Raw genomic sequence first — 22875 nt, forward strand, 5'->3', positions numbered from 1 at the left:
CTTGTTTGAAAATAAGGAGGAAATCCTGTTTAATTTTGCTTTTCAATTTTGTTCTTCTAGGTCCGCAAGACTTGAGATTTACAGATACCCTTTTTCACTCTCAAACCCAAGCAGCAGTAGGAGCGGTTTTATGATTTTTGTTTGTCACGTGATTTTCTCCCCAATAATCTTGTCACTTGAAGTCAAAACATTTTCTCTAAGGTCTTGAAAAGTCATTCACTTGTTTCATGTGATAACAAGTGTTTGCTAAGTTGGCTGGTTTCAGTAGGCAGCCTTTTTTCTCCAAGCACATAGCCTACTGTGTGAAAGTACTCTGCACTTCACCTTTCAGCGCTGACACCCTGTTGAGAACTCCTCATGCACTAAGTCACTGCACTTCTGGATGTAACAGGAGATTCATATGCTCCTTGTTCAGGTTGTAACACAGTTCTTTAAACATTGGTTTTTATTTTTTCTTAAAAATTTTTTTTAATGTTTATTTTTCAAGAGAGAGAGAGGGAGGGAGGGGGAGAGCGAGAGAGAGAGAGACAGACAGACAGACTGTGAGCGGGGGAGGGGCAGAGAGAGAGAGGGAGACACAGAATCCAAAGCAGGCTCCAGGCTCTGAGCTGTCAGCACAGAGCCCAACGCGGGGCTCGAACCCACGGACCATGAGATCACGACCTGAGCTGAAGTCAGAAGCTCAACCGACTCAGCCACCCAGGCACCCATAAATATTTTCAAGTGAACAGGTTTTTGTTTAATAAAGTTAATCATTTTTTGTAGTTTCAAGCAACTTTTTCCTCTCACCTGCCAGAGTTTTTGACACTAGCACCTCTTTGTGAAGAAAACACTGTGTTGTGAAGTCAGCTTTTGTTTTTTTTTTAAACAAGAGTGACAAATCTTCAGATGAAGCCAGCTATCCATGGGACATTGTTAGTATAGATGTCAACATTGTTCTTCAAGACAGACCGTTGTTTCTAGATAGGAAGACAAAATATTAAGTATCCTTATTTAGCACCTGCAGTGTGCTGGCTCTCTTCTAGATACTTGGGAGGCATTTAGTAAGCAAAACAGATTTTTGTCTAATATGGAGCTTTAATTCTAGCAGGGAAATATAGATAGTAAGCAATACACAGAGTTAAGTAAATTGTCTAGTTTACAAGGTGATTAAATGAGTAAAATATTGGCCAGCGAGATATTAGATATTAGACCGTGTGATTTCTTAGGTGGGCATACCAAGGACTGTGGGTTGCTATCACTTTTTCCTCAGAACCTCAAGAAAATGAAGGTACCTACTGTGGTTGCCTTGGTAGTCATCAGTAGTGATAAACTGGTAAGGGTCTGGGATGAATTTGATTACAGGATTGATATATATGGTTTAATGGGGTATCTGTTGAACATTTGTAAGTTTACAAAACTAAACTGTTCCCTTGAAAGTTGTTTTGATGCATGTTCATATATTATCAGTTATTGCATAGTACAGTCTTACAAGTGTTCAGTAATTTTTGAATCATCCAGTGTTAGAAGGTGGTAAGTGCTCCAGAAGAAAAGAGAGTAGATTCAGGCAAGGGACAGTGGGTATGCTGGGGTCTGGATCTGGTTTACAAAATTAAATAGGATGGTTGAAATTTAGACTTTATTGAAAAGGTGATACTCAAGCAAAAGAAGTTTGGGAGTTGTTTGGTCATTAGACTATCTGGCAGGAGAACATTTTGGATAGAGGAAACAGCTTGGGCAAAGGCATTAAGGTAAGAGTGGGAAGAAAGCAAGGAGGCACAGACAGTGTGTCTAGAGCAGTGTGAGTGAGGAGAGTTGTAGGTAGGAGATGAAGTCAGAGAGGGGAACGGCTGGGGGTATTCACCTAGGGCCCTTAGTGCCACCGAAATGGGCAGCGTTGCAGGACATTGAGCAGAGTGGTGACAAGATTTACCTAATGTTCCCCCCCCCCCCACTTTTATTTCCCCAAGGGTTTAATAGGATCAGTCAGGATGTTGTGTTGAGAATAGACTGTCGGAGGCCAGAGGTAGAAGGGAAACTAATGAGGATGGTTTGCTTGACCATTGTAGTAGCTATGGTGGAGTGATCAGATTCTGGATGTGTTTTGAAAGTAGAATTATCAGAACTTGCTGATGCATTGGATGTGGGATGTAAGATAGGAGCCAAGGAGGAAGTTAAGGCCTTGTACTGAGAACTGAAGAGAGAATTGTCTTTACAGTTGGAAAAGCTTAGGTGAGGGCATACTTGGTAGGGGAGAGCGGGTCAGGAGATCAGTTTTGGATATGTTGAGTTTTGATATTATTAGAGATCTAAGTGGAGATGTTGAGTAGTCATGAGACTGGATGAGGTCACCAAGGAAGAGACTGGAGTTAGAAACAGATGAGAAAGAAATGAGCCTGGGGCATCCAGTGAGGGAAGCTTAGAAAGTATGGCCAAATGAGGAAAGTATTTCCAAGAAAAAGGAGTGACCAGTTCTATCAAATGCTGCTGATAGGACAAATAAGATGAAGACTGAGAGTTGACAGTTAGATTTAGGGACATGGAGGTCACTGACACAGACAAGTGGGATGGAGAGAATCTGGCTGGAGTGTGTTTAGGAGAGGATGGGAAGAGAGGACTGGTTGGCAATGTGTGTAAACAACTAAATGAGACTTGATTGAGGATTGAGGAAGTGGGAACAAGAGAGGTTGTTTTTCCCTTCAAGACTCAGAAATAACATGATTTTATGGTGATGAGAATGACCCCATAAAGAGGAATGAGTAGATTATACCTAAACTTCACGGTCAGTTTTTATCATTATGCCCTTGTTATACATTCTCAGTTTCTCTGCCCCTTTCTTGCTTTGTCACACTTGGTTGGCAAAGCCACAAACTTGGTGAAATGCAGCACTTCTGTAGGTGCCTCTTTTTAGTATGTGATACTGTAATGGACACAGACTTTCAAAACAGAAAGTTCCCAAGTTCTCTGGGCACACTCTGGCCTTAGGCTGTAAAAAGTGACCATACTGGCTTAGCTCTAGGATGATGGGATTGAGAGCTGGCCTTTTTCCTGGGGAACTCTTTAGTCCCAGAAAGCAGAATTCTTTGAGGTTGTCAGTTTCTTTAGTGAAGATTATTTGTCAGGAGTTCTGTGACTAGCTGTTGAACATTTCCCACAATGGTGAGGTATGAGGTATGGAGGAGGTAAGAAGTTGGGATTAGAAGGTTTTAGTTAGCTGCCAAGCAGTCTCTTTCTGTTTTACTTGGCATCTTTTAGTCCCTGGGTTCCAAGTGTCCTGAGTTCTTCTGGACAAGGCACCTACCTCCCATCCCCAAATTTTGTTTCCTTTTTGGCACTGTGGGGCTTCAACATAACTTAATTTCTCTTTATTGCCGCTGTCTACTTTAATTCAGTCCTAGGAGGGAGAGGATAGGAATGCCTGTTGTTCGACTATTATTTTATTGTGAATTGGAAATTTGAATCATTTCTTAATTGTTGAAATAGAATTGGCTGTGATGTAAGTGCCCAACATTAACCTATCCAACTTTATCAGTTCTTTTGTTTTTTATTTTTTTACATTTATTTATTTTTGAGAGACAGAGGAGAGCACAAGTGGGGGAGGGGCAGAGAGAGAAGGAGACAGAATCTGAAGCAGGCTTCAGGCTCTGAGCCATCAGCAAAGAGCCTGGCGCAGGGCTCGAACTCACAAACCATAAGATTGTGACCTGAGCTGAAGTCAGACACTCAACTGACTGAGCCACCCAGGTGCCCCCCAACTTTATGAGTTCTAATGAGATTCGCAGTGAACTTTTCATGAGATATGCTATTAATGCATTTTTAGAGAGCACCCTACCACCCAACAAGTAGAAGTAACTTACTTTAACTTTATGTTTATGGCAGCATTAGTGCTTTTGAAATTACATAGGATTTTTTTCCTCCTTTGGAATTTTGATTCTTAATTAATTTGGAAATTGGAAAAAGTTACTTTCAATTGGTAGGTTTTTTTTTTTAAGTCAATTAAAAGAATAGCAATTTAAAATTTCTAGTAACCTTAAAAACAATTATGTAATTTTTATACATAATCCTAAATACGTTTTCTCTTTTATAATTGAGTTAATGAAAAAATTGAAAAAAAATCATGTGTTTTATTGAAGTTGAAAGTTCTTTGTTAATTGAAGAAAAACATCCAGAATACCTGTATCCTCTAAATCTGTTATGTTCTTTTGCATGTTTCCTTCCCTTTAACTAAATGGCATTACTATGTATTGCATAAATATGTGAGAAACTTGTTGAATTGGCAGTAATTTTTTTTTCAACGTTTTTTAATTTATTTTTGGGACAGAGAGAGAGCATGAACGGGGGAGGGTCAGAGAGAGAGGGAGACACAGAATCGGAAACAGGCTCCAGCCCCGAGCCATCAGCCCAGAGCCTGACGCGGGGCTCGAACTCACGGACCGCGAGATCATGACCTGGCTGAAGTCGGACGCTTAACCGACTGCGCCACCCAGGCGCCCCTAATTGGCAGTAATTTTTAAACTTTCTAGTGATGCCACAAAATTCTGCCTCAGTAAGCATTTATATATAAAATTTAAAAATGTCCAGGGTTCTTTTTTTTTTTTTTTTCTTTTTTGGAGGGTGAATAGTTGCAAAAGAAATATGAAAAGTTGTAAAGATTCTACAAGCCAAGATTTAAAGCTTTAAAATGTATAATGTGCACTTTCTAATGATAAAACTTTGTTGAAGGAAAATATGCATTTCGTATATTGAATGAGATGATATTATAGATGGTTTTTACTGTGTACACAATTTGTTGTTAAAAAGTGCTCTCTCATAGAAATAATGGTACACATTTAACAGTATTTGACCACAGTGTGAATGGTGGACAAGTAAGTACATTGCTGTGGTTGGTTTGAGTATTTTAAGGAGGAATGTAAGAACAGGAAAGATAATTTGAACTGTCTCAAAAGAAATGTTAACACTAGATATTAGATTATTATGTTAGGTTTTTGCATTTTTGTAGCACCAGGATTTTGATAACCTTTTACTGGCTGTTTTTAGGTCTTATACTAGTCACACATTTTTGCACATTGAAGTAGCTTGCCAGAAGCACATAAAACTCAAAACATTCTTCTTTGGTTTCTTGTGTTATCTTGTTATCTTTACAATAAAAACTTTCAGTTGTCTGGCTTTTATGTCACCTAATATTTAGAAACAATCGTGTGTTTAAAATCATTAACGTTTTTTCTTTTAGATTATCTGCAATGATGAAATGAAGTAACTCAAGATGAGCAAGTTAAAAGTGGTATCAGAGAAGAGGTACTGTACTTCTAAATACCAATGTGTATCAGTTACGGAAATAATACTCCAATGGTTATTTGAAACTCCTTACTTGAAAATATTATTTATGTTTAAATGATTGTATGTTGTATTTATATTTTTAAATTAATATTTATTAATGTTTAACTTTTCAGTTAAAAATAAGAGTCAGCAAACTGACCCATGGGACAAATTTGGTCTGCCTCTTGTTTTTTTATAGCTTATGAGCTAAGAATAGTTTTTTTTTTTTGAGTTTATTTATTTTGAGAGAGAGAGAGAGAGAGAAAGAGAGAGAAACAGAGTGGGGGAGGGGCAGAGAGAGGGGGCGGGGGAGAGAATCCCAAGCAGGTTCTGTGCTTTCAGTGGGAAAGCACTGACTTGGGCCTCGATCCCATGAACTGTGAGATCATGACCTGAGCTAAAATCAAGAGTCAGATGCACTTAACTGACTGAACCACCCAGGCACCCGAAGAATAGTTTTTAACATTTCTAAATGGTTGGGGGGGGGGGAGAATATTTATGACACAGGAAGTTTATATGAAATTGAAATTTCTGTGTACATAAATAAAGTTTTTTTTTTTTTTTTTTTAAATAAAGTTTTATTGTAACAAGCTGTGCTCCTTCATTTATATATTGTCTGGACACTTTTGCTCTAGAGTGACAGAGTTGAGTAATCATGACAGAGACTGTTGGGTCCACAGTGTCTGGCCCTTTCCAGGAAAATTTTAACTACCCCTGAGTTAAAGCATCATATCGACTAAAGCTCGAATGTACCAAGAAATTGTCCTTAGCAAGGTTTTACTGTGGACTCTTTCATTAAAAGTCAAACTCATTGATTCTAATTTGGAATTTTTTTTAGCTAGATTACTTAACCCTGTTAAGTGTCTATAAAATGGGTGTCATAATAATGCTATCACTATGAAGTTGCAAATATTAAATAGCGTCTAGCAGGCTCAGTAAATGACAACTTATTAATATTGATAATAGAGTTTTTTTGCTTTGTAGCAGTGTTGTATGTTACAGTTACTACAACTTTGCATTTACAAGTATGGTTTACTCTGTTTTCTAATGAGAAGTATATACACAGTTTATTTAAAATTAAAAGAAAATTATTTATTTATTGTTGAGAAACAGAGTGTGAGTGGGGGAGGAACAGAGAGAGAGAGGGAGACACAGAATCTGAAGTAGGCTCCAGGCTCTGAGCTGTCAGCACAGAGCCCAACGTGGGGCTTGATCCCATCAATCGTGAGATCATGACCTGAGCTGAAGTCGGATGCTCAACTGCCCAGGAGCCCCTAAAATTTTTTTTAATGTTTGTTTATTTTTGAGAGAGAAAGAGAGAGAGGGAGGGAGGGAGGGAGGGAGACAGACAAAGCATGAACAAGGGACGGGCAGAGAGAGAAGGAGACACAGAATCCGAAGCAGGCTCTGGGCTCTGAGCTGTCAGCACAGGGCCTAATGTGGGGCTCGAACTCATGAAATGCAAGATCATAACCTGAACTGAAGTCAGACACAACACACCGAGCCACCCAGGTGCCCCACACAGTTTATTTAGATAAGATTTATTCCTTAAATTGTTAGGTTTTCCAGGTATTAACTATGTGATACATTGTAACAAATTTCATTGTTCGAGTATTTCTGTAATTTCTATAGTAAAGGAATTAAGTACTGACTGTGTTTTAAAAAGGAGCACCAGTCTTCTTTTTGGGATTAGGTGGAACAAGTAATGCTATTTCTGTTGATTAGCTAAAGTATCTAGAATTACTAGCTTGTTGTTCATAAGAATATGAAGTTATAGTTTGACAGCTTCTGGCTCTTAGTGTTAGTTTTCATTTTTTTCTCCTGAAATAGATTTTGCTGGATATTTATTGTTATTTTTGCTGCTGTTTTAGGTGAACTAAATTGGGATCATTGCAAATGGCCTTCATCTAAGAGAAATTATAGTTTCTAGTAATACTTGTTATACTGCTCTGTGAAGAAAACTGGATGCAGGGGCACCTGGGTGGTTCAGTCGACTAAGTGTCCGACTCTTGATCCTGGTGTGGGTCATGATCTCATTGTTCATGGGTTCAAGGCCTCCATTGGGCTTTGCACTGATGGCATGGAGCCTGCTTGGGATTCTGTCTCTCCTTCTCTCTGCCCTTACCTGCTTGTGCTCTCTGTCTCTACCTCACAATAAATAAATAAACTAAGAAAAACCCTGAATTCAGTAAGATAAATTGAGATAGATAGGAAAGGGTCAAATCCTTCTTTTGCCTTGCTCTAATCTTTTATCTCTCTAGCTCACTTGCTCCAGTGTCTATTACAAGAGTTCTCCCTTACCGAGAGTGCTAATCTGTTGACTTCTATTTTTTCTCATTCACCTCCTCCTTTCTTACCCAGTGTAGAATCCATTGTCTATCATTACACTCTTGAAAATACCTGAAATGGCTTTACCTCGTTTTTTATTTTCCATCACACCCATCTGACAGAGTCCTTTCTCTGGATAAACTGTTGTTGAGTAGCTAAATGACATTGGAGGATGAACTAACTTGGCAGATATCACTAAAAATTATTGATCATCGGCCTGAACTGAGCCCAGCAATCTTGTGACTGTGGTTCTCTGGAAAGTTCATTTTCTCAATTTTTGTAATGATTATTTTATACTTTCTTTTACCCTTCAAACCTTTGAAATCCTCAGACATCTCAAATACATATCCTTAACAAATGGTCTCCCCTTATGATATCACAGAGATAATACAATCTATTATCCTCATACTTCTGGCACCAAAAATTTCCATATTCCCCTTTATTTGATCCCATCCTCTGCCTACCATCTTGTTACTTACTGCAGCAGAGAATGTGTCTCTTTTATTGTCAAAGACTAATACTGACACCTGTGTTATTGATTTCACCTCCCTCTTTCCTTCTCAGGGTCTTTTAATCATTTGTTCTTCTGTCTTGAATGTTTAACTTCTTCATTCATTACTATTTAAACAAGATCTGGGCTTCCCAGTATTTAGACTCTGCTCTTCTGTCACTACCCAATATACATGATTTCCTTAAAAGCCAAAAAAATTTGAAATGGTCTGTAAATGCAACCTACATCTCCTTTCACACGCTCCATCCATTTCTGTGTAGTTTCTGTCTTACCCAAGAGTACTTACTAAGGCCACCTATAATTTGTAAACAAATTCATTGACATACAATCATTGTGCAACAAACTGTACATAGAGAGTGCAGTTTGGTAAGTTTGGTCTGTTTATACCTGCAAAATCCTCTCAATCAACAATTTGTATCTTTGTCAAATATTAGTTGTCATGTATGTGTTGATCTATATTTGGACTCTGTTTCATTCCACTGATTTAGATGTTTATCTTGGTGTTGATACCTCTCTGCCTTGGTGGCTTTATGAGTCTCATAATTAGTGTTGGTCCACCAACTTTGTTCTTTTATTTCCAAAGTTTGGTGTATTTTAGGTTTCTTTGTATTTTCATGTGAATTTAGCATCAGTTTTATAATTTCTACACAATAACCTGCTGGGATTTTTATTGGATTGCCTTAATTCTATATATCAGTTTGGGGAGAACTGATATCTCTCTCTTTTTTTTTTTTTTTTTGAGAGAGAGTACCTGCGAGCGAGTGGGGGAGGGGCAGAGGAAGAGGGAGAGAGAGAATCTTAAGCAGGCTCCACATCCAGCCCAGCGTGGATCCCAGAACTGTGAGATTGTCACCTGAGCCGAGATCAAGAGTTGGACGCTTAACTGAGCCACCCAGGCGCCCCACAGGGGAGAACTGATATTTTGACAACATTGAGTCTTTTTACCCTTGAGGACAGCATATTCCTTTTTTATGATCTTCTTTAGTATTTTTAGCAGCGTTTTGTAGTTTTTATTGTACTGATGTGTCCTGGTCTTTCAGGTTGTTTGTCGGATGATTTCTGTTTCCCTTGAAAATAACACCTCTTTGGGGGTCCACAGTAATTTTTGAATATAAAGGTATCATGAGACAATAAAAAAAAAAAAAAAAAAAAGGACTAAAACAAAACTGAGAGCCTGTGATCTAGCCTATACTAACTTCTACATTAACCTAAAAATGAGAAGTGTGGCTTACCAGGGTGACTCACACCTGACTGAAACTTGTTATTCTGAAAGATAGGACAGATACCAGGGCAAAGCAGTTAGCCATAAACGTGTACCTAAAATCCCAGTGGAACGTTACCAGAGAAGTTATAAAAAATAATGAATAATGAATAGAAAATAATTAGCATGTTACTAACTTTGGTGAAGGAATTTCAAGGAAAACTTGACTAATTATTGCTGATGCTAGTATAAATTTAGGCAGTTTGCAATTTTAACAAGATTTTATTGGTTGTCTTTAACAACAAGTCACTTGGTAGTATTGAACTAGAATTTATTGTTAGAGAAGACTTTATTGCATTTAATTCTAATAAGTAGTCAGAGAAATAGTTACTATTCTCTTCCAGTTAGAATAATATTGTTTTCCAAACATACATATTTAAATACTTAACTATTTCTACAGAAGAATGATAATGAAATTTCTGTTTTTCATTGTCCTTTGATTTATGATGGAAGAAAATAAAGTTTTGTGTTCAGTATTTGGAGAGAAACAGTAAAAATGTAAACAAAGCAAAAGTAATAAAAGACAGTTAAAAAAGACCTATAAATGAGGAACAGACATTTCTGAAAGATAATGTGCATTTTAGAAATGAAACTGTATTGTTTGAAATTAATTTCTGTGACTCATGTTTAAGTCTAAAACTTTAGTATATTTCTGTTTGTTTTTTTTTTTTGCTGTGAGATATTTTTACCTGTTTTACAAGGACATCTTTATTATCTACATTTTAAGGTGAAAAAGATAATAACATTTGTTTATAATATGAAGGTAGGTTCTATAGCCCTTGCACTTGCTTGGGAAATAATTTGTTGCAGATTAATATCTGTACATCATTGGGACTTTTGTAATATCCCAGAAAATTTATGCTTTTAGAAAAATAGCTCTGAGAGTAAACCCAAATATCAAAGCAGTAGGTGACCACTGTGAAACAGATATTTGAATGATATTATTTTTAAAATATCCATTTGAGGGGCGCCTGGGTGGCTCAGTCGGTTAAGCGCATCTGACTCCTCATTTTGCCTCAGGTCAAGATCTCATGGTTTGTGGGTTTGAGCCCTGCCCCAGGCTCTGTACTAATAGTGTGGAGACTGCTTGAAATTTTCTCTCCCTCTCTTCGTCTCTCCCTCCCTCTTTCTCTCAAAAAAAAAGAAAAAAAAAACCTAAAAAAATGTCCATTTGGAGGTTAACTTGATTTGATGTGTTTCATATTGTTCATATTTCCAATTACATGATTTTTCACTACATAATAATTAACAATTATAAGTTGAATCTCTGAACTTTGGTCTGAGCCTCATTTTGATTCGTCTGAGAATAGGGTAAGGCAGGGAAGATAACATTCTATTCTGAGCCTTGTTGTTTAAAATTTTTCTCAGTGTAGTTCAGATTGTCCATTGAATAGTTGTATAGCTTATCACCACCCTCAGATTTTCCAAAGTCTGAAAATTATTCAGAAGGTAGAGCTGCCCTCTGGTGTTCACCCGGTGATTCTTTCAATATTAGTGTCTGCAGCTTTACGTTCTTAGAGCGAAGTTGGGGTGGCTTAAAGTATTTTGTTCAGTTTTCATTCTGTAGATGAGAAAAATAGGAATAGAAAGGGAAATTGATTTGCCAGTGTTGTCAATTATTTGCTTCCCTTCCAAAAATTCATCCATCCATCCATCCATTTGAAAGAGCATGATTCTCAGAATGGAATCACTCCGATGAAAGGTTTTTTTTTTTTCTTTTTTCTTTGTATACAGTGGTGTAATTTAAAAATTTTAAGAGTTACTGATAAATTTTTAATTTGGAATAGAACAGAATGTGTGTTACACTTAGTGTGTTTTGTATGTTCATGAAGTTTTTGAATAGTAGATGTTTTATTAGCTACTGAAAAATACAGAGATGACCTTTAAGAGAAAAATAATATGGAGAAAATTTAAGAAACACTCAGTTATTAAATTTCAGAATTTGGTTTCCTTAATGCAAATTTCTCTTAAATCTGGGTTATGGAACTGTTTTTAAAGATGTATTTGCTCCCTAGTTTGCAAACTGTGGTGTCTTAGTACCACTTCTCACCAGAAAGAACCAGGGCTCTTTGGAGAAAGGGCTGATTCTAGGTCAGGAGCACAAAATGTGCAAGATAAGCCTAGAGGAGTGGTTCTTAAATTTTTTAGCTTAGAACCTTTTAGTGCTCTTAAATTGATGAAGACTCCAAAAAGTTTTTGTTGATGTGAGTTATTTTATCTATTGATATTTATGGTATTATACATTAAAACTGAGAAATTAAAACTATTCATTTTAAAATGATAATAAACCAATTGTATAATAATATAACATTTTGTTTTAGAAGTAACTATATTTTCAAAAAGAAGGCTGGCATTTTTTATTACATTTTTGCAAATATCTTTAATGTGTGGCTTAATGAAAGATAGCTAGATTCTCTTATGTGTTCCTGAGTTCAGTCTTTAATGATATAAGTATCTATACATTACATATAGTATATACACATATATATTATACATACACATACATGGGTTTTGTGCATTTGTGGTGTTCTTTTTTTTTAATTAAATATTTTTAATGTTTGTTTATTTTTGAGAGAGACAGAGAGCAAGTAGGGGAGAGGCAGAGAGAGAGGGAGACACAGAATCTGAAGCAGGCTCCAGGCTCTAAGCTGTCAGCACAGAGCCTTACGTGGGGCTTGAACTCACGAGCTGTGAGATCATGACCTGAGCGGAAATCGGGCACTCAACTGACTGAGCCACCCAGGTGCCCCGTATTGCGTTATTTTAAATGGTATATTAGATATATTTTCAAATGTGTGCTTAATGTGTATTTTTCAAACTTCAGATACCTTTTCAGTTGAAGTACTTCCAAATTCAAAGCATTGGGCACAGTTAATCTGAAAAAACATATATTGTTTGTTTATCATATGTTTCTAGATGTGTATCGCCTATGCTATACCAGTCAGTGTTTGAAATACTGGGTGATATGCAAAATCTCTACCTTTGTGGAGCTTACGTAATTACAGATTGTGATAAATTCTCTATAGGTACACTTTAATATTGGAAGTGGAAGGGCTGGTGAGGAAATGGTCCCATGGTTGGGCTGTAGCCTGAAATGAGAAGGAGCCAGCTCTAAATAGAGCTGGGAGAAACCTCCCTCCAGATTGAGAAGACAGCAAATACAAAGACCTTGAGGTTGGGGAAAAACATGTCGTATTCAAAGAACTGATAGAAAGCCACTGCAACTGGATCCCAGTGTGTGAGGGGAACATTGTGAGAAGTCAAGTCGGGGAGGTAGACAGAGGCCAAATGATATAAAGTCTAGTATGTTGTGATAAGTAAATAAGATTTGGCCTAACGGCTGAAGGGAAGCCATTGAAGGGGTTTTAGCTGAGCAGCAACTTGATTATATTAGTGGTTCTATAAATCTACATATGTGATAAAGTGGCCTAGAACTGTATAATTAACCGACGCCAATTTCCTGGTTTTTGCTGTTGCCCTGTAGTTCATGTAAATGTAACTATTGGGGAAACTAGGCGAAAGATGGAAGGGACCACTCTACTATTTTTTCAACTTTCTGTGTGTGTTTATAATTATTTCAAAACAAAAAGATAAAAAAAAAAGTACTGTGAAAATGGATTATTGGCAAGCAAGAATGAAAGCAGACTAGTTATGAGGCTCTGATTTCCAAGCAAGAGAGAATAATTGCTTAGACTTGGGTAGTAATAGTAGATAGGGAGACAAGTGGATGAAGTTGAGATGTTTCAGAGATGGAGCTGTTATTGGGTTGGTGTGTGGGGAAGGGAGCCCAGATTTTTGTCTTGAGCAACTGATGGTTTCACGTGAGTTTGGGAGCATTAAGATTGGAAGAAGAATAGGTTGAGAGGAAGAATGGGTGGTTTTATATTGGGCTTGCTAGGTTGGGTAAGCTATCAGGGTGAGGCTGGAGTTGAGTGTAGGAGCCAGGCAGCATTTAGATCATAATTAACAGTGGTGGGATTAGATGAGACCACACTGGTTGAAGAGTGGAGAGAGTGAAGAGAAGAGAGCTGGGGATAGAGCTGTGTGGGGTCTTTAGCATGTAGAGATGTGTCACAGGAGGAGGAGCCAATCACGAGATCTCAGAGAGGTGGTGACAGGAAGAACATGAGGAGGGAGTGGAGCCATTGAAGCCCAAAGAAGGAGGTGAAGGAAGAGGGAGCTATCTGATAGTGCTGAGAGACTGAGTGTAACGAGGAAGGAAGTGACCACAGGAGGTTGGAAGATCTCGAGGTGCAGAAGGCAAGCTTGAAAAGTGAACAGTATGTGAGAAAATGGAGAGAGCAAGCACAGACATCTCCTTCAAGGAGTAACGGAAATGCCGTGGCAGCTAGTGGGAGCTCCTGCAGGAGATTCGTGTGCCAGGGGGGTATGATCCAGTTGAAAGGGAGAGAGGGAGATGATGTACTACAAGTAATTGAAGGAGCAAAGACATTGAAAATGCAGGAGGGGCTGAGGCAAGTAAATAGGGGAGGGATTGTTCTTTGAGTCTCCACATGCCAGTCAAAGAGCCTTTTTAAAACATCAGAGCACATCGCTCATTTCAAAAACTTTCCATCCCTCTTAGGGTAAAAACCGAAATCCCTACAGTGGCCTGCAAAGCCACATGTTGGTGCTCTGTCCAACCCCACCCCCACTCTGACCTCAAATCTTACTGTTACTCTCCTTTAAGTCTGCTCCAGCTACATGGGTCACCTCACTTTAGCTGAATGCAGCAGACCCCTGCTTTGGGGTCTTCGTGGTCGTGACTCCTTTTCCCTGGCAGCTCTTTCTGCAGATTTCTGCACAGCTTACTCCTTTACTTCTTTCAGGTCTTTCCCTAAATGATACCCTGTCAATGAGGTTTTCCCTGACCACTGTCTAAAATTGCATCCCTTACCTTGTACCTTTTATTCCCCCAATCTGCTTTTCTTTATAACACTTACCACCACCTTAAATACTGTATGATTATCAACATATTTATCTCTCACCATTGGAATGTTCAGTCTGTAAGGGGCATGAATTTTTGTTGTGTTTACTATTTGTAATACCTAGAACAGTATCAAATGTGCAGTGTATAATGAAAGAGAACAAAGAAGAAAGAATGTGGATAGAGAATCAGATAGGTTTAAGGATCTGGTAGTGGGAAGATGAGTGTGTGCCTTTTTGAGCTTATAATGATTATAAAGCAAGGCACTGAGAGTGAACTGGGGTGGGTGGGATGATTAGAGTTTTGAGTTGAGCATAGGAAATGTAAGACATCTTTTCGGAGAGTGTAAAGATGAACTTTCAGGGTGTGATTTAAGATTGCTGGGCAGGGTTGAGTGCATATTTGTGGTTTTCTGAAATGGAATGTGTTTCTCATTTAAATTAATAGAATTTTTAGCAATGTTGAGCTATATAACACAGGGTAAGGAAATGTGATATAAAAGCTTAATGTTTTTAGAAGGGTAGAGTTTTGTTTTTTTTTTTTTAAACGGTGATCTTCTAGTTTTGAGTTTACAATTGATGTACAATGTGTCCTAATATAAAGTAACATTCTTCTTAGCCTTACCAATAATTCACGGATCGTGGGACTCCTGGCTCAGCTGGAGAAGATCAATACTGAATCTGCAGAATCAGATACTGCCCGATATGTTACATCAAAAATTCTTCATCTGGCTCAAAGTCAAGGTAAACTTTAGTCTCTTGTTTTTGAAATGCTTTTTTAGTTCTTCGAAAGTCGATGCTAAGAATATCCAAACTTTAGAGAAATAGATGATTTTCTGTAAAAATTGAACTTTCTCAAATAGACTCAGGAAGTAGAAAACTGAATAACTGTGAAAGGTATTGCTATTCAAAGCATTGTTTCCAGAAATGATTATGATTGCCTGAACCATTTTCAAACAATACTTAATTCCAGTGCTTCTTGTTCTAGAATGTTGACACAAAGATGCCAAGTAGCATTGAACATTGGTTACTAGTGTGATCCCTACTTTGAAATGCAAACTCTTTTGTTCAGTGGTGGGTGATCTGAGGGAGATTTTGAGTCTGTGGGATTCAGCTGCACCATCTCCGAAATAGAGATAAGAAATCATGTGATTATCATGAAATTTACATGGGAAGCATATAAAAAGAATGCTGAAATGTTCAGGGGCACCTGGGTGGCTCAGTCTGTTAAGCATCTGACTTTGGCCCAGGTTATGATCTGGCAGTTAGTGAGTTCGAGCCCCGCATGCACCACCAGTGCAGAGCCTGCTTGAGATTCTCTCCCTCTCTCTCTGCCCCTTCCCCACTTGTGCTCTCTCTCTTTCTCTCTCTCAAAATAAATAAACTTTAAAAAAAATCTTAAAAAAAAAGAATGCTAAAATGTTCAATAAATGGTACCTGTAGTTAGGCTTCAGTGCTCTATTTTATGAAGTCAATATTACTGAATTGGTATCAAAATCTCGACAGAGTACGAAAGAGGAAGGGTACTGACTTTGCACTTAGGAATACAAATATGAAAAATCCCAAATAAAACATTAGTGAATTAAGTCTAAGTATACATTAAAAAATGAATGTCATTGCTAAAGAGCACTTATTTTAGGAATGTAAAATGGCTTAATATCAGGAACTATACCAGTATAACATTATTTGAACAGGTCAAATAAAATCTATGTAATCATTTCAGTAGATGCTAAAAAAGGAATTTAAGGTTCCAAAACCTGTGGTTGATTAAAACGAAAACAAAAACAGAAAAAAACCCCAAAAACCAAAAAAAAAAAAAAAAAAACCCACAAAACACCTGATTTTTCTTTAGTTAAATAAGGGTAAACCAGCAGCTGCCTTAATATTAACAGTGATACATGGAAGACATTCTGCTAAAATTAAAGTCCAGACATTTTGTAATTTTAGTATTTTATTTTTATTATTTTTTAAAATAATTTTTAGAAATTTTTTTTTTTTTATTTTTGAAAGAGAGAGATAGAATGCAAACGGGGTAGGGGCAGAGAGAGAGGGAGACACAGAATCTAAAGCAGGCTCCAGGCTCTGAGCTGTCGGCACAGAGCCCGATGTGGGGCTCGAACCCATGAACCGTGAGATCATGACCTGAGCTGAGGTCGGACACTTAACCGACCGACTGAGATACCCAGGTGCCCCTAATTAGTATTTTATTTAATTTTCAATTATTTCATTATTCTGAAGTTTCAGGTCCTTCAGTAAGCATTGAACTGTGTTTAAGAACTAAGTATCTTAACCCTTCTAAATGGTCATAGACTATTATTATTTTGATAACTTCCTCCTATTCAGTCCATGTATTTCGGGGGTGGTTGAGGAGATATCTCTAACAGATGACATTTATTTCTAACAAAAATCTAAAATACGTGCCTGTACTTTTTAATTCAGGAAGTCACTAACTGGATTCTAGCCTTTGGAAGTATTGTGCTTATCAACCAAGGTCTATATACAAGGATGTACACTGTAATAGTGCAAAGTTAGATGTACCAAGGATATTCATTGTATTGTTATATGAAATACCTCTTCAGAACAAAACCAACAAAACCAAAAGAAAACAAATTCCTCAGACACATGAATAACACTTGTGTACCCTGCCTCTGCCGCTGCAGACTTTTCCCATCACAGCCTGGAAGCCCTCCTATTCCAGCATCACCACTGAAAATGCCCCAAGCGTACCACTACCCAGACTGCCCCTCTCCTATGCCACTCACCACTGGGGACCAGCCCCTAAGCACTGTCCCCTGAGTTGTGTAATACAGGGACTTTGTTTATAGTGCCTTGGATTAGGCAGTCAACACAGTGTAAGTTAGAAGTGGAAGATTGTCCCGTCATCATTTATAGGATGATGCTGTTTGCTATCCATTTGAGAGAGAAAGATTAGAAATTTGTAGTTCAAGGAAGAAGAAATGCAAATAACCAGTAAGCCTAGGAAAAGGTTCTTTACCTCCTTGAAAGTTGGGAATTACTGATAAAAACAACAGAGATACTTCTCACTGGTTAGGTTGGCAGAAATTAGAAAATGATAATATCCTGTTTTGGGGACATGGAAAATAGGGTATTCTTATACACTGTTGGTGGTGCAGTAATTATTACTAACTTGGAAGAAAAGAATCTGGCGATATTTATTAAAATTTAAAGTGCACTTGCTGGTTGACTCTCAGGAATGTGTTTGAAATAAAAATGGTAGTATAGAAGAGAGTGTGTGAGGATGTTTTGCAACATTGTTTGCCTATCAAAGACTAAGATACAACCTAAATATCCATCAGTGAGAAAATGGTTGAATTAATTTTGATGTAGCCAAATTGTGGAACTTTAAAACTATATTATGCAGCTATTATCAGTGAGTTATTTGTGATATATGGAACATACAGTTTGTATGCGGAACTATATGCATTGTTTCTGGAGTCCTAAGTTTAACATATTAAGTAAAAAAGCAAGTTTCTTTGGCTTATATAACTGTATGTGTAAACTCATTTTTATACAAAATCATTATAAATGTATGTAATGTTTGTATGAGCAGGGCAAAAAAGCAAAAACAAAACCATAAATATGCATACCAAATGTTTAGCAGTAGTTATCAATGGGATAGAAATGGAGGGGAATGAGGTAAGTTCCTAATTTACTTAAGGTACTTTTCTACTGTTAGAATTGTTGCAGTAAGGACATGCTACTCATAATTTAAATGTACTACTTGTAATTAAAAAACAACAACAATAACACCAAACTCCTACAATACCTGTTTACATAGTTGAAACATGTATTTCCACAATTTAGTGCTAGTTTTCCTTGGACGCATTACATTTTCTGTCTTTAATAATGTACTACTTATTTGCAGCATGCATGATACTGTTTGTAATTTACCCTTAATTTTTTTCTCTAGAAACATAATAATTATCCATTTCAGGTAAATGGTCTAATTTGTTGGCATACATCTGTTGATAATAATTCCCTTATAGTCATTTCAGTTTCTGTAGGGTAGGAAGTGATGTTCTTTCTGCATTCTTGATTTTTGTTATTTGTGTCATCTGTCTCTTTTCTTGGTCTGTCTAGCTCAGCAGTTCTCAACCAGGAGTGATTTTTCCCTCCACTTGCCTCAGGATACTGGTAATGTTTGGAGATATTTGGGGTTGTGAAATTTGAGAAGGGGATTGTTACTGGCATCTAGTGGAGAGAGGCCAGGGATGCTGCTGAACTCTTAAATTGAAACTTTGATTATTGATTTTTGATTTTGAGACCTTTCTTTTCTAATGTGGGCATTAAAGCTGTAAATTTCCCTAGTAACACTGCATTCTTCAGATATTGATATGTTGTAGTTTGATTTTCATTCAGTTCACATTTGTTCTAATTTCTTTTGTGATTTCTTCTTTGACCCATGGATTATTTAGCATTGTGTTGTTTAATTTCCCATTATTTCAGAATTTCCCAATTTCTTTCTGTTGTTTTCCAATTTAATTCCACTGTGGTTGGAGATTTGTATGATTTTAGTCCTTTTGAATTTATTGAGACATGTTTTATGGCCTAGTATATGGTCACTCCTGGAGAATGTTCCATGTGCTCTTGAGTATTCCATCTGCTGTTGTTGTGTGGAGTATCCTATCAATGTTGTTGGTTACATCAGTTTGGTTGATAGTGTTCAAATCTTATATACCTTGTTGATTTTCTAGTTTAGCTTCTCTGTTAATTGTTAAAAATTGGGTATTGAATTCTCAACCTGTTGGTGAACTGTATATTTTCCTTTTCAGTTTTGGCAGTTTTGGTTTATGTATTTTGAGGCTGTGTGTATACATTTAGAGTTGTTAAATCTTCCTGACGTCAAAGACTGTTTGGCCATTATGAAATGTCTGTCTTTGTCTCCAGTAATATTTCTAGATTGAAAATCTGTTTAAAAATTTTTTTTTTTTTTTTTAACGTTTATTTATTTTTGAGACAGAGACAGAGCATGAACGGGGGAGGGTCAGAGAGAGGGAGACACAGAATCTGAAACAGGCTCCAGGCTCTGAGCTGTCAGCACAGAGCCCGACGCGGGGCTTGAACTCATGGACCGTGAGATCATGACCTGAGCCGAAGTCAGCCGCTTAACTGACTGAGCCACCCAGGCGCCCCGAAAATCTGTTTAATAATGCAACCCTTCTAGCTGTTATGGTTACTCTTTGCATATTATACCTTTTCCTTCTCCTTTTCCTTTCAGTCTGTTTCTGCTTTTTACTCTAGAGCATATTTCTTGGAAATAGTATATTTTTGGATCTTGCTTTTTAAAAATCTAATCTGAGTATTTTTGGTTTCCAAATTAATGTACTTGTTTCTTGGATGATTGGGTTTACATCTGCCTTTTTGCTGTTTTCTGTATGATTCAGGTCTTTTATATTCCTCTTCTCATCCTCTACTGCCTTCTTTTGTGTCATCTGTTGATCTTTTAGTTTTTAAAGATTTTAGTTGTTTTCTTAGTGGCTCCTATAGGGATTACAGTATACATTGAACTTCAGATTAATACTAATTTAATTCTGATAAAATATTGAAACTTTTTTCCCAATATAGCTCCATTTCTCTCTTATTCCTTTGTGCTGTTATCATCATACATATTGTGTTCATAGATGGTAGAAACCCAACAATTACAACATTGTAATTACTGCTTCCACAAGTTTATGCCTTGTAAAATAGTTAGGAGAAAAAGTGGAAAATTCTGCTGAATTTCAGAGTTCTGAATAAAGATCAGGATTGAGAACCAGAAGCTTGGTAGTTAAATTAATGGAAGTGAAGCGATATTTTCTCAGGAGGAGGTAGAGAGGGAGAAAGCTGAGATTTGTGTTCTGGGAATGGTCTACATTTTGTATTTTGCTATAAGAGAGTCCTGTGAAAATGACAAAGTGCATTCATGTTTAGGATTTTTATGTCCTTGATGAATTTACCCTGCTATCATTATGGGATGTTCATCTTTATCTCTAGTAATTTTCTTTACCTTGATGTTTGTTTTGTCTGATATTAGTATAGCCTCTCCAGCTTTTTTATACTTGTTTACATGATTAGCTTTTCCTATTCTTTTTCTTCTAGCCTATTTGTATTTTTGAATCTAAAGTGTGTCTTCTGTAGGTAACAGTTTGACATTCTCTGCTTTTTAATTTGAGCATTTAGTTTGATAAAATTTAATATAACATTAATTGGACTTAGGTTTATAGTTGTTTTCTGTCCTTTCTGTTTTTATTTCTCGTTTCTCTTTGTCCTGTCCTCTTTTTTATTATTTGACCATTTTTTAGAATTCCATTTTAATTTACCTATTGACTTTTTAGTTATACCTATTTGCATTTTTAAGAAATCATTCCTCTGAAAATCATAATAAACAATCAGTAACTTTTTATCCTTTGCTTAGAATTGATATTGTAACCTCATATAAAATTTGGAATCCTTGGCACGTTATATATCCATTTATATTTACATTCTTTAGCGATACTTGTGATATTTATCACATCTGTATATGTTACAAACCCCAAAAGACAATTTTTGCTTTAAGAAATCATGTGTATTTTAAAGACACTAAGAAAAAAAAAGTAGTTTTTATTTTACTCAGATATTTACCATTTCTGAAGCTCTATTCTTTCCTGAAGATGTGAGTTTGGTCTGGTATAATTTCCCTGATAGCCTACAGAATTTCCTTTGGCATTTCTAGTGGACGGGTCTGCTGTCTTAAGAATTTTTTTCCTTTTGTCTGACAGTGGATTTATTTCACCTAATTCTTGAGGGATATTTTCACTGGGTATAGAATTCTGGGTTGGCAGTTTTTATCTTTCAGCATTTAGAGTGCACATAAAACAGTGCTTCCACTATTTTGTGGCCTCCATAATTTCAAAGGTGATGTCTGCTATTTTTGAATCTTTGTTTTCTGAAAGTTATGTGTCATTTTTCTCTGGTTGAGTTCATGATTGTTCCATTAGTTTTGGTTTTCAGAAGTTTGCCTGTAGTTTTCTTAGTATTTATGCTGCTTGGAATTTGCTGAGCTTTTCAAACTTGTACATTTGTGTCTTTTTTCACATTTAGGAAATTTTTGGCTGATCAAAAATTTTTTTTTCTTCATTCCCTCTTCTTTTGGGTCTATAATTATACATATGTTAGACTTGTGGAGATTGTTTCAGAAGTCCTTGAGGCTCCTGTTACTCAATTTTAATTCTGTTATTCAGATTGGATAAATTTCCCTTTTTCTATTCAAGTTCTCTGCCCTTTTCCTCTGCAGTCTACCATTATGTCTATCTGATATTTATTTCACACATTGTATTTTTCTTTTCTGAAATGTGCATTTGGTTCTTCATCATACTTTTAATTTTTCTGTTGTGATTTCCTATATTTTTGTTCATAGTGACCTTGTATTTTCCTTAATGTAATAGAATGTAATTATAATAGCTGCTTTAAAATCCTTGCCTGTTAAATATAACATTCAGATTATTGAAAGTGTTGAGGAAAGCATGTAGCGGTATAAGAACTGGGAAGGACTTTTGAAAAAGCCAAGGGAGGAAGCATTGTCAGTAATGTTAAGTAACATAGAGAGGCCAGTTAAAATAAAGACCTTTTTGACTTGATAATAAATTACTGGCCACAACAAGAGCACTTTCAAGTGGTGGAATTAGAAGGAAGATTACAGTATGCTGTAATATGAGTGGCAAATGAAATAACGATGGGGAGTATAGAGTTTTTTTTGTTGTTGTTGGAGAGAGTTTCACTGAGAAAACAAAGAAATAGAGAAAGAGGCAAGGTAAAATAAGGTTTGTTAAGTATATGGGAAAATAAAAAACAGTATGTGGGTGGAGGTTGAAGCTATAGCTTTATAAGTAGGTAGAAAGGATGGGATTCAGAATGTAGTAAAAAGGACACATCCTCTTCCAATACCCTGACTGGAAAAAGGAATGCAAAATTGTCAAGGCTTTGATACATGAGTATATGGATTTTGGTAATTGTTTATAGAGTTTCATTCGTACTTAACAGATCACTTTGTCTCAATTCATTGAGGGAAATATAGATGCTGAGGGTTGGGAACAGAGGCCCAGGGATTGAGAGTCCACAGGTAGAGGACTGGTACAACGTTTGGAATAGCTGTGGGCTATGGCAGGGCAGATGGTGATGGCTGTGAGTTGAGGTAAGTGAAAACAGTAGTTTTGTGTTTCCAAATAAGGATGGAAATGGTGAATTTTTGGTACTAACAATTTTAAACTAGGAGAAGAAATTCTTATGGCATTATTTTTACTGTGATGTAGGAAAGAGAATGCACATTTTAGCATTTACTTAATTAGAAAGCTTTGTGGTGGTTAAGTCTAGACCTGATTTTACCTGAAAATAGCACTACCTTTGATGAGTTAGGAAGTTTCAGTGAAAGTGACAGTGAGACTTCCCTAATCTTTCGAAAAGAAAGAAGGATAGGAGTGTTAGGAGTCTGGGATCTGATAGAGGGAGATCGTAGGTTAAGATTACAGAGGTAGGACAGTTTGGGGTACAAGAATTGCAAGGGTTGATAAATTAGAGC

At 36.8% G+C, this 22875-nt stretch overlaps 1 protein-coding gene across 6 annotated transcripts in view; it reads left to right on the forward strand.

Moving 5' to 3' along the window:
- The window catches only part of AGTPBP1 (ATP/GTP binding carboxypeptidase 1), a 164401-nt gene that overhangs the window by 19032 nt on the left and 122494 nt on the right, over window positions 1–22875 (forward strand). For 4 of the 6 annotated variants that reach the window (XM_058695567.1, XM_058695566.1, XM_058695563.1 and 1 more), the window contains exons 2-3: window positions 5210–5274; window positions 14941–15065. In XM_058695567.1, the coding sequence (XP_058551550.1) occupies window positions 5243–5274; window positions 14941–15065 (157 nt within the window). In that variant the 5' untranslated portion in view covers window positions 5210–5242. Of the gene's footprint in view, window positions 1–285; window positions 416–5209; window positions 5275–14940; window positions 15066–22875 lie in introns of those variants that run through there. The other 2 variants (XM_058695565.1, XM_058695568.1) reach the window with 2 other exon arrangements.

Source organism: Neofelis nebulosa, chromosome 12 (assembly GCF_028018385.1).
Source record: "Neofelis nebulosa isolate mNeoNeb1 chromosome 12, mNeoNeb1.pri, whole genome shotgun sequence".
Taxonomy (NCBI): domain Eukaryota; kingdom Metazoa; phylum Chordata; class Mammalia; order Carnivora; family Felidae; genus Neofelis; species Neofelis nebulosa.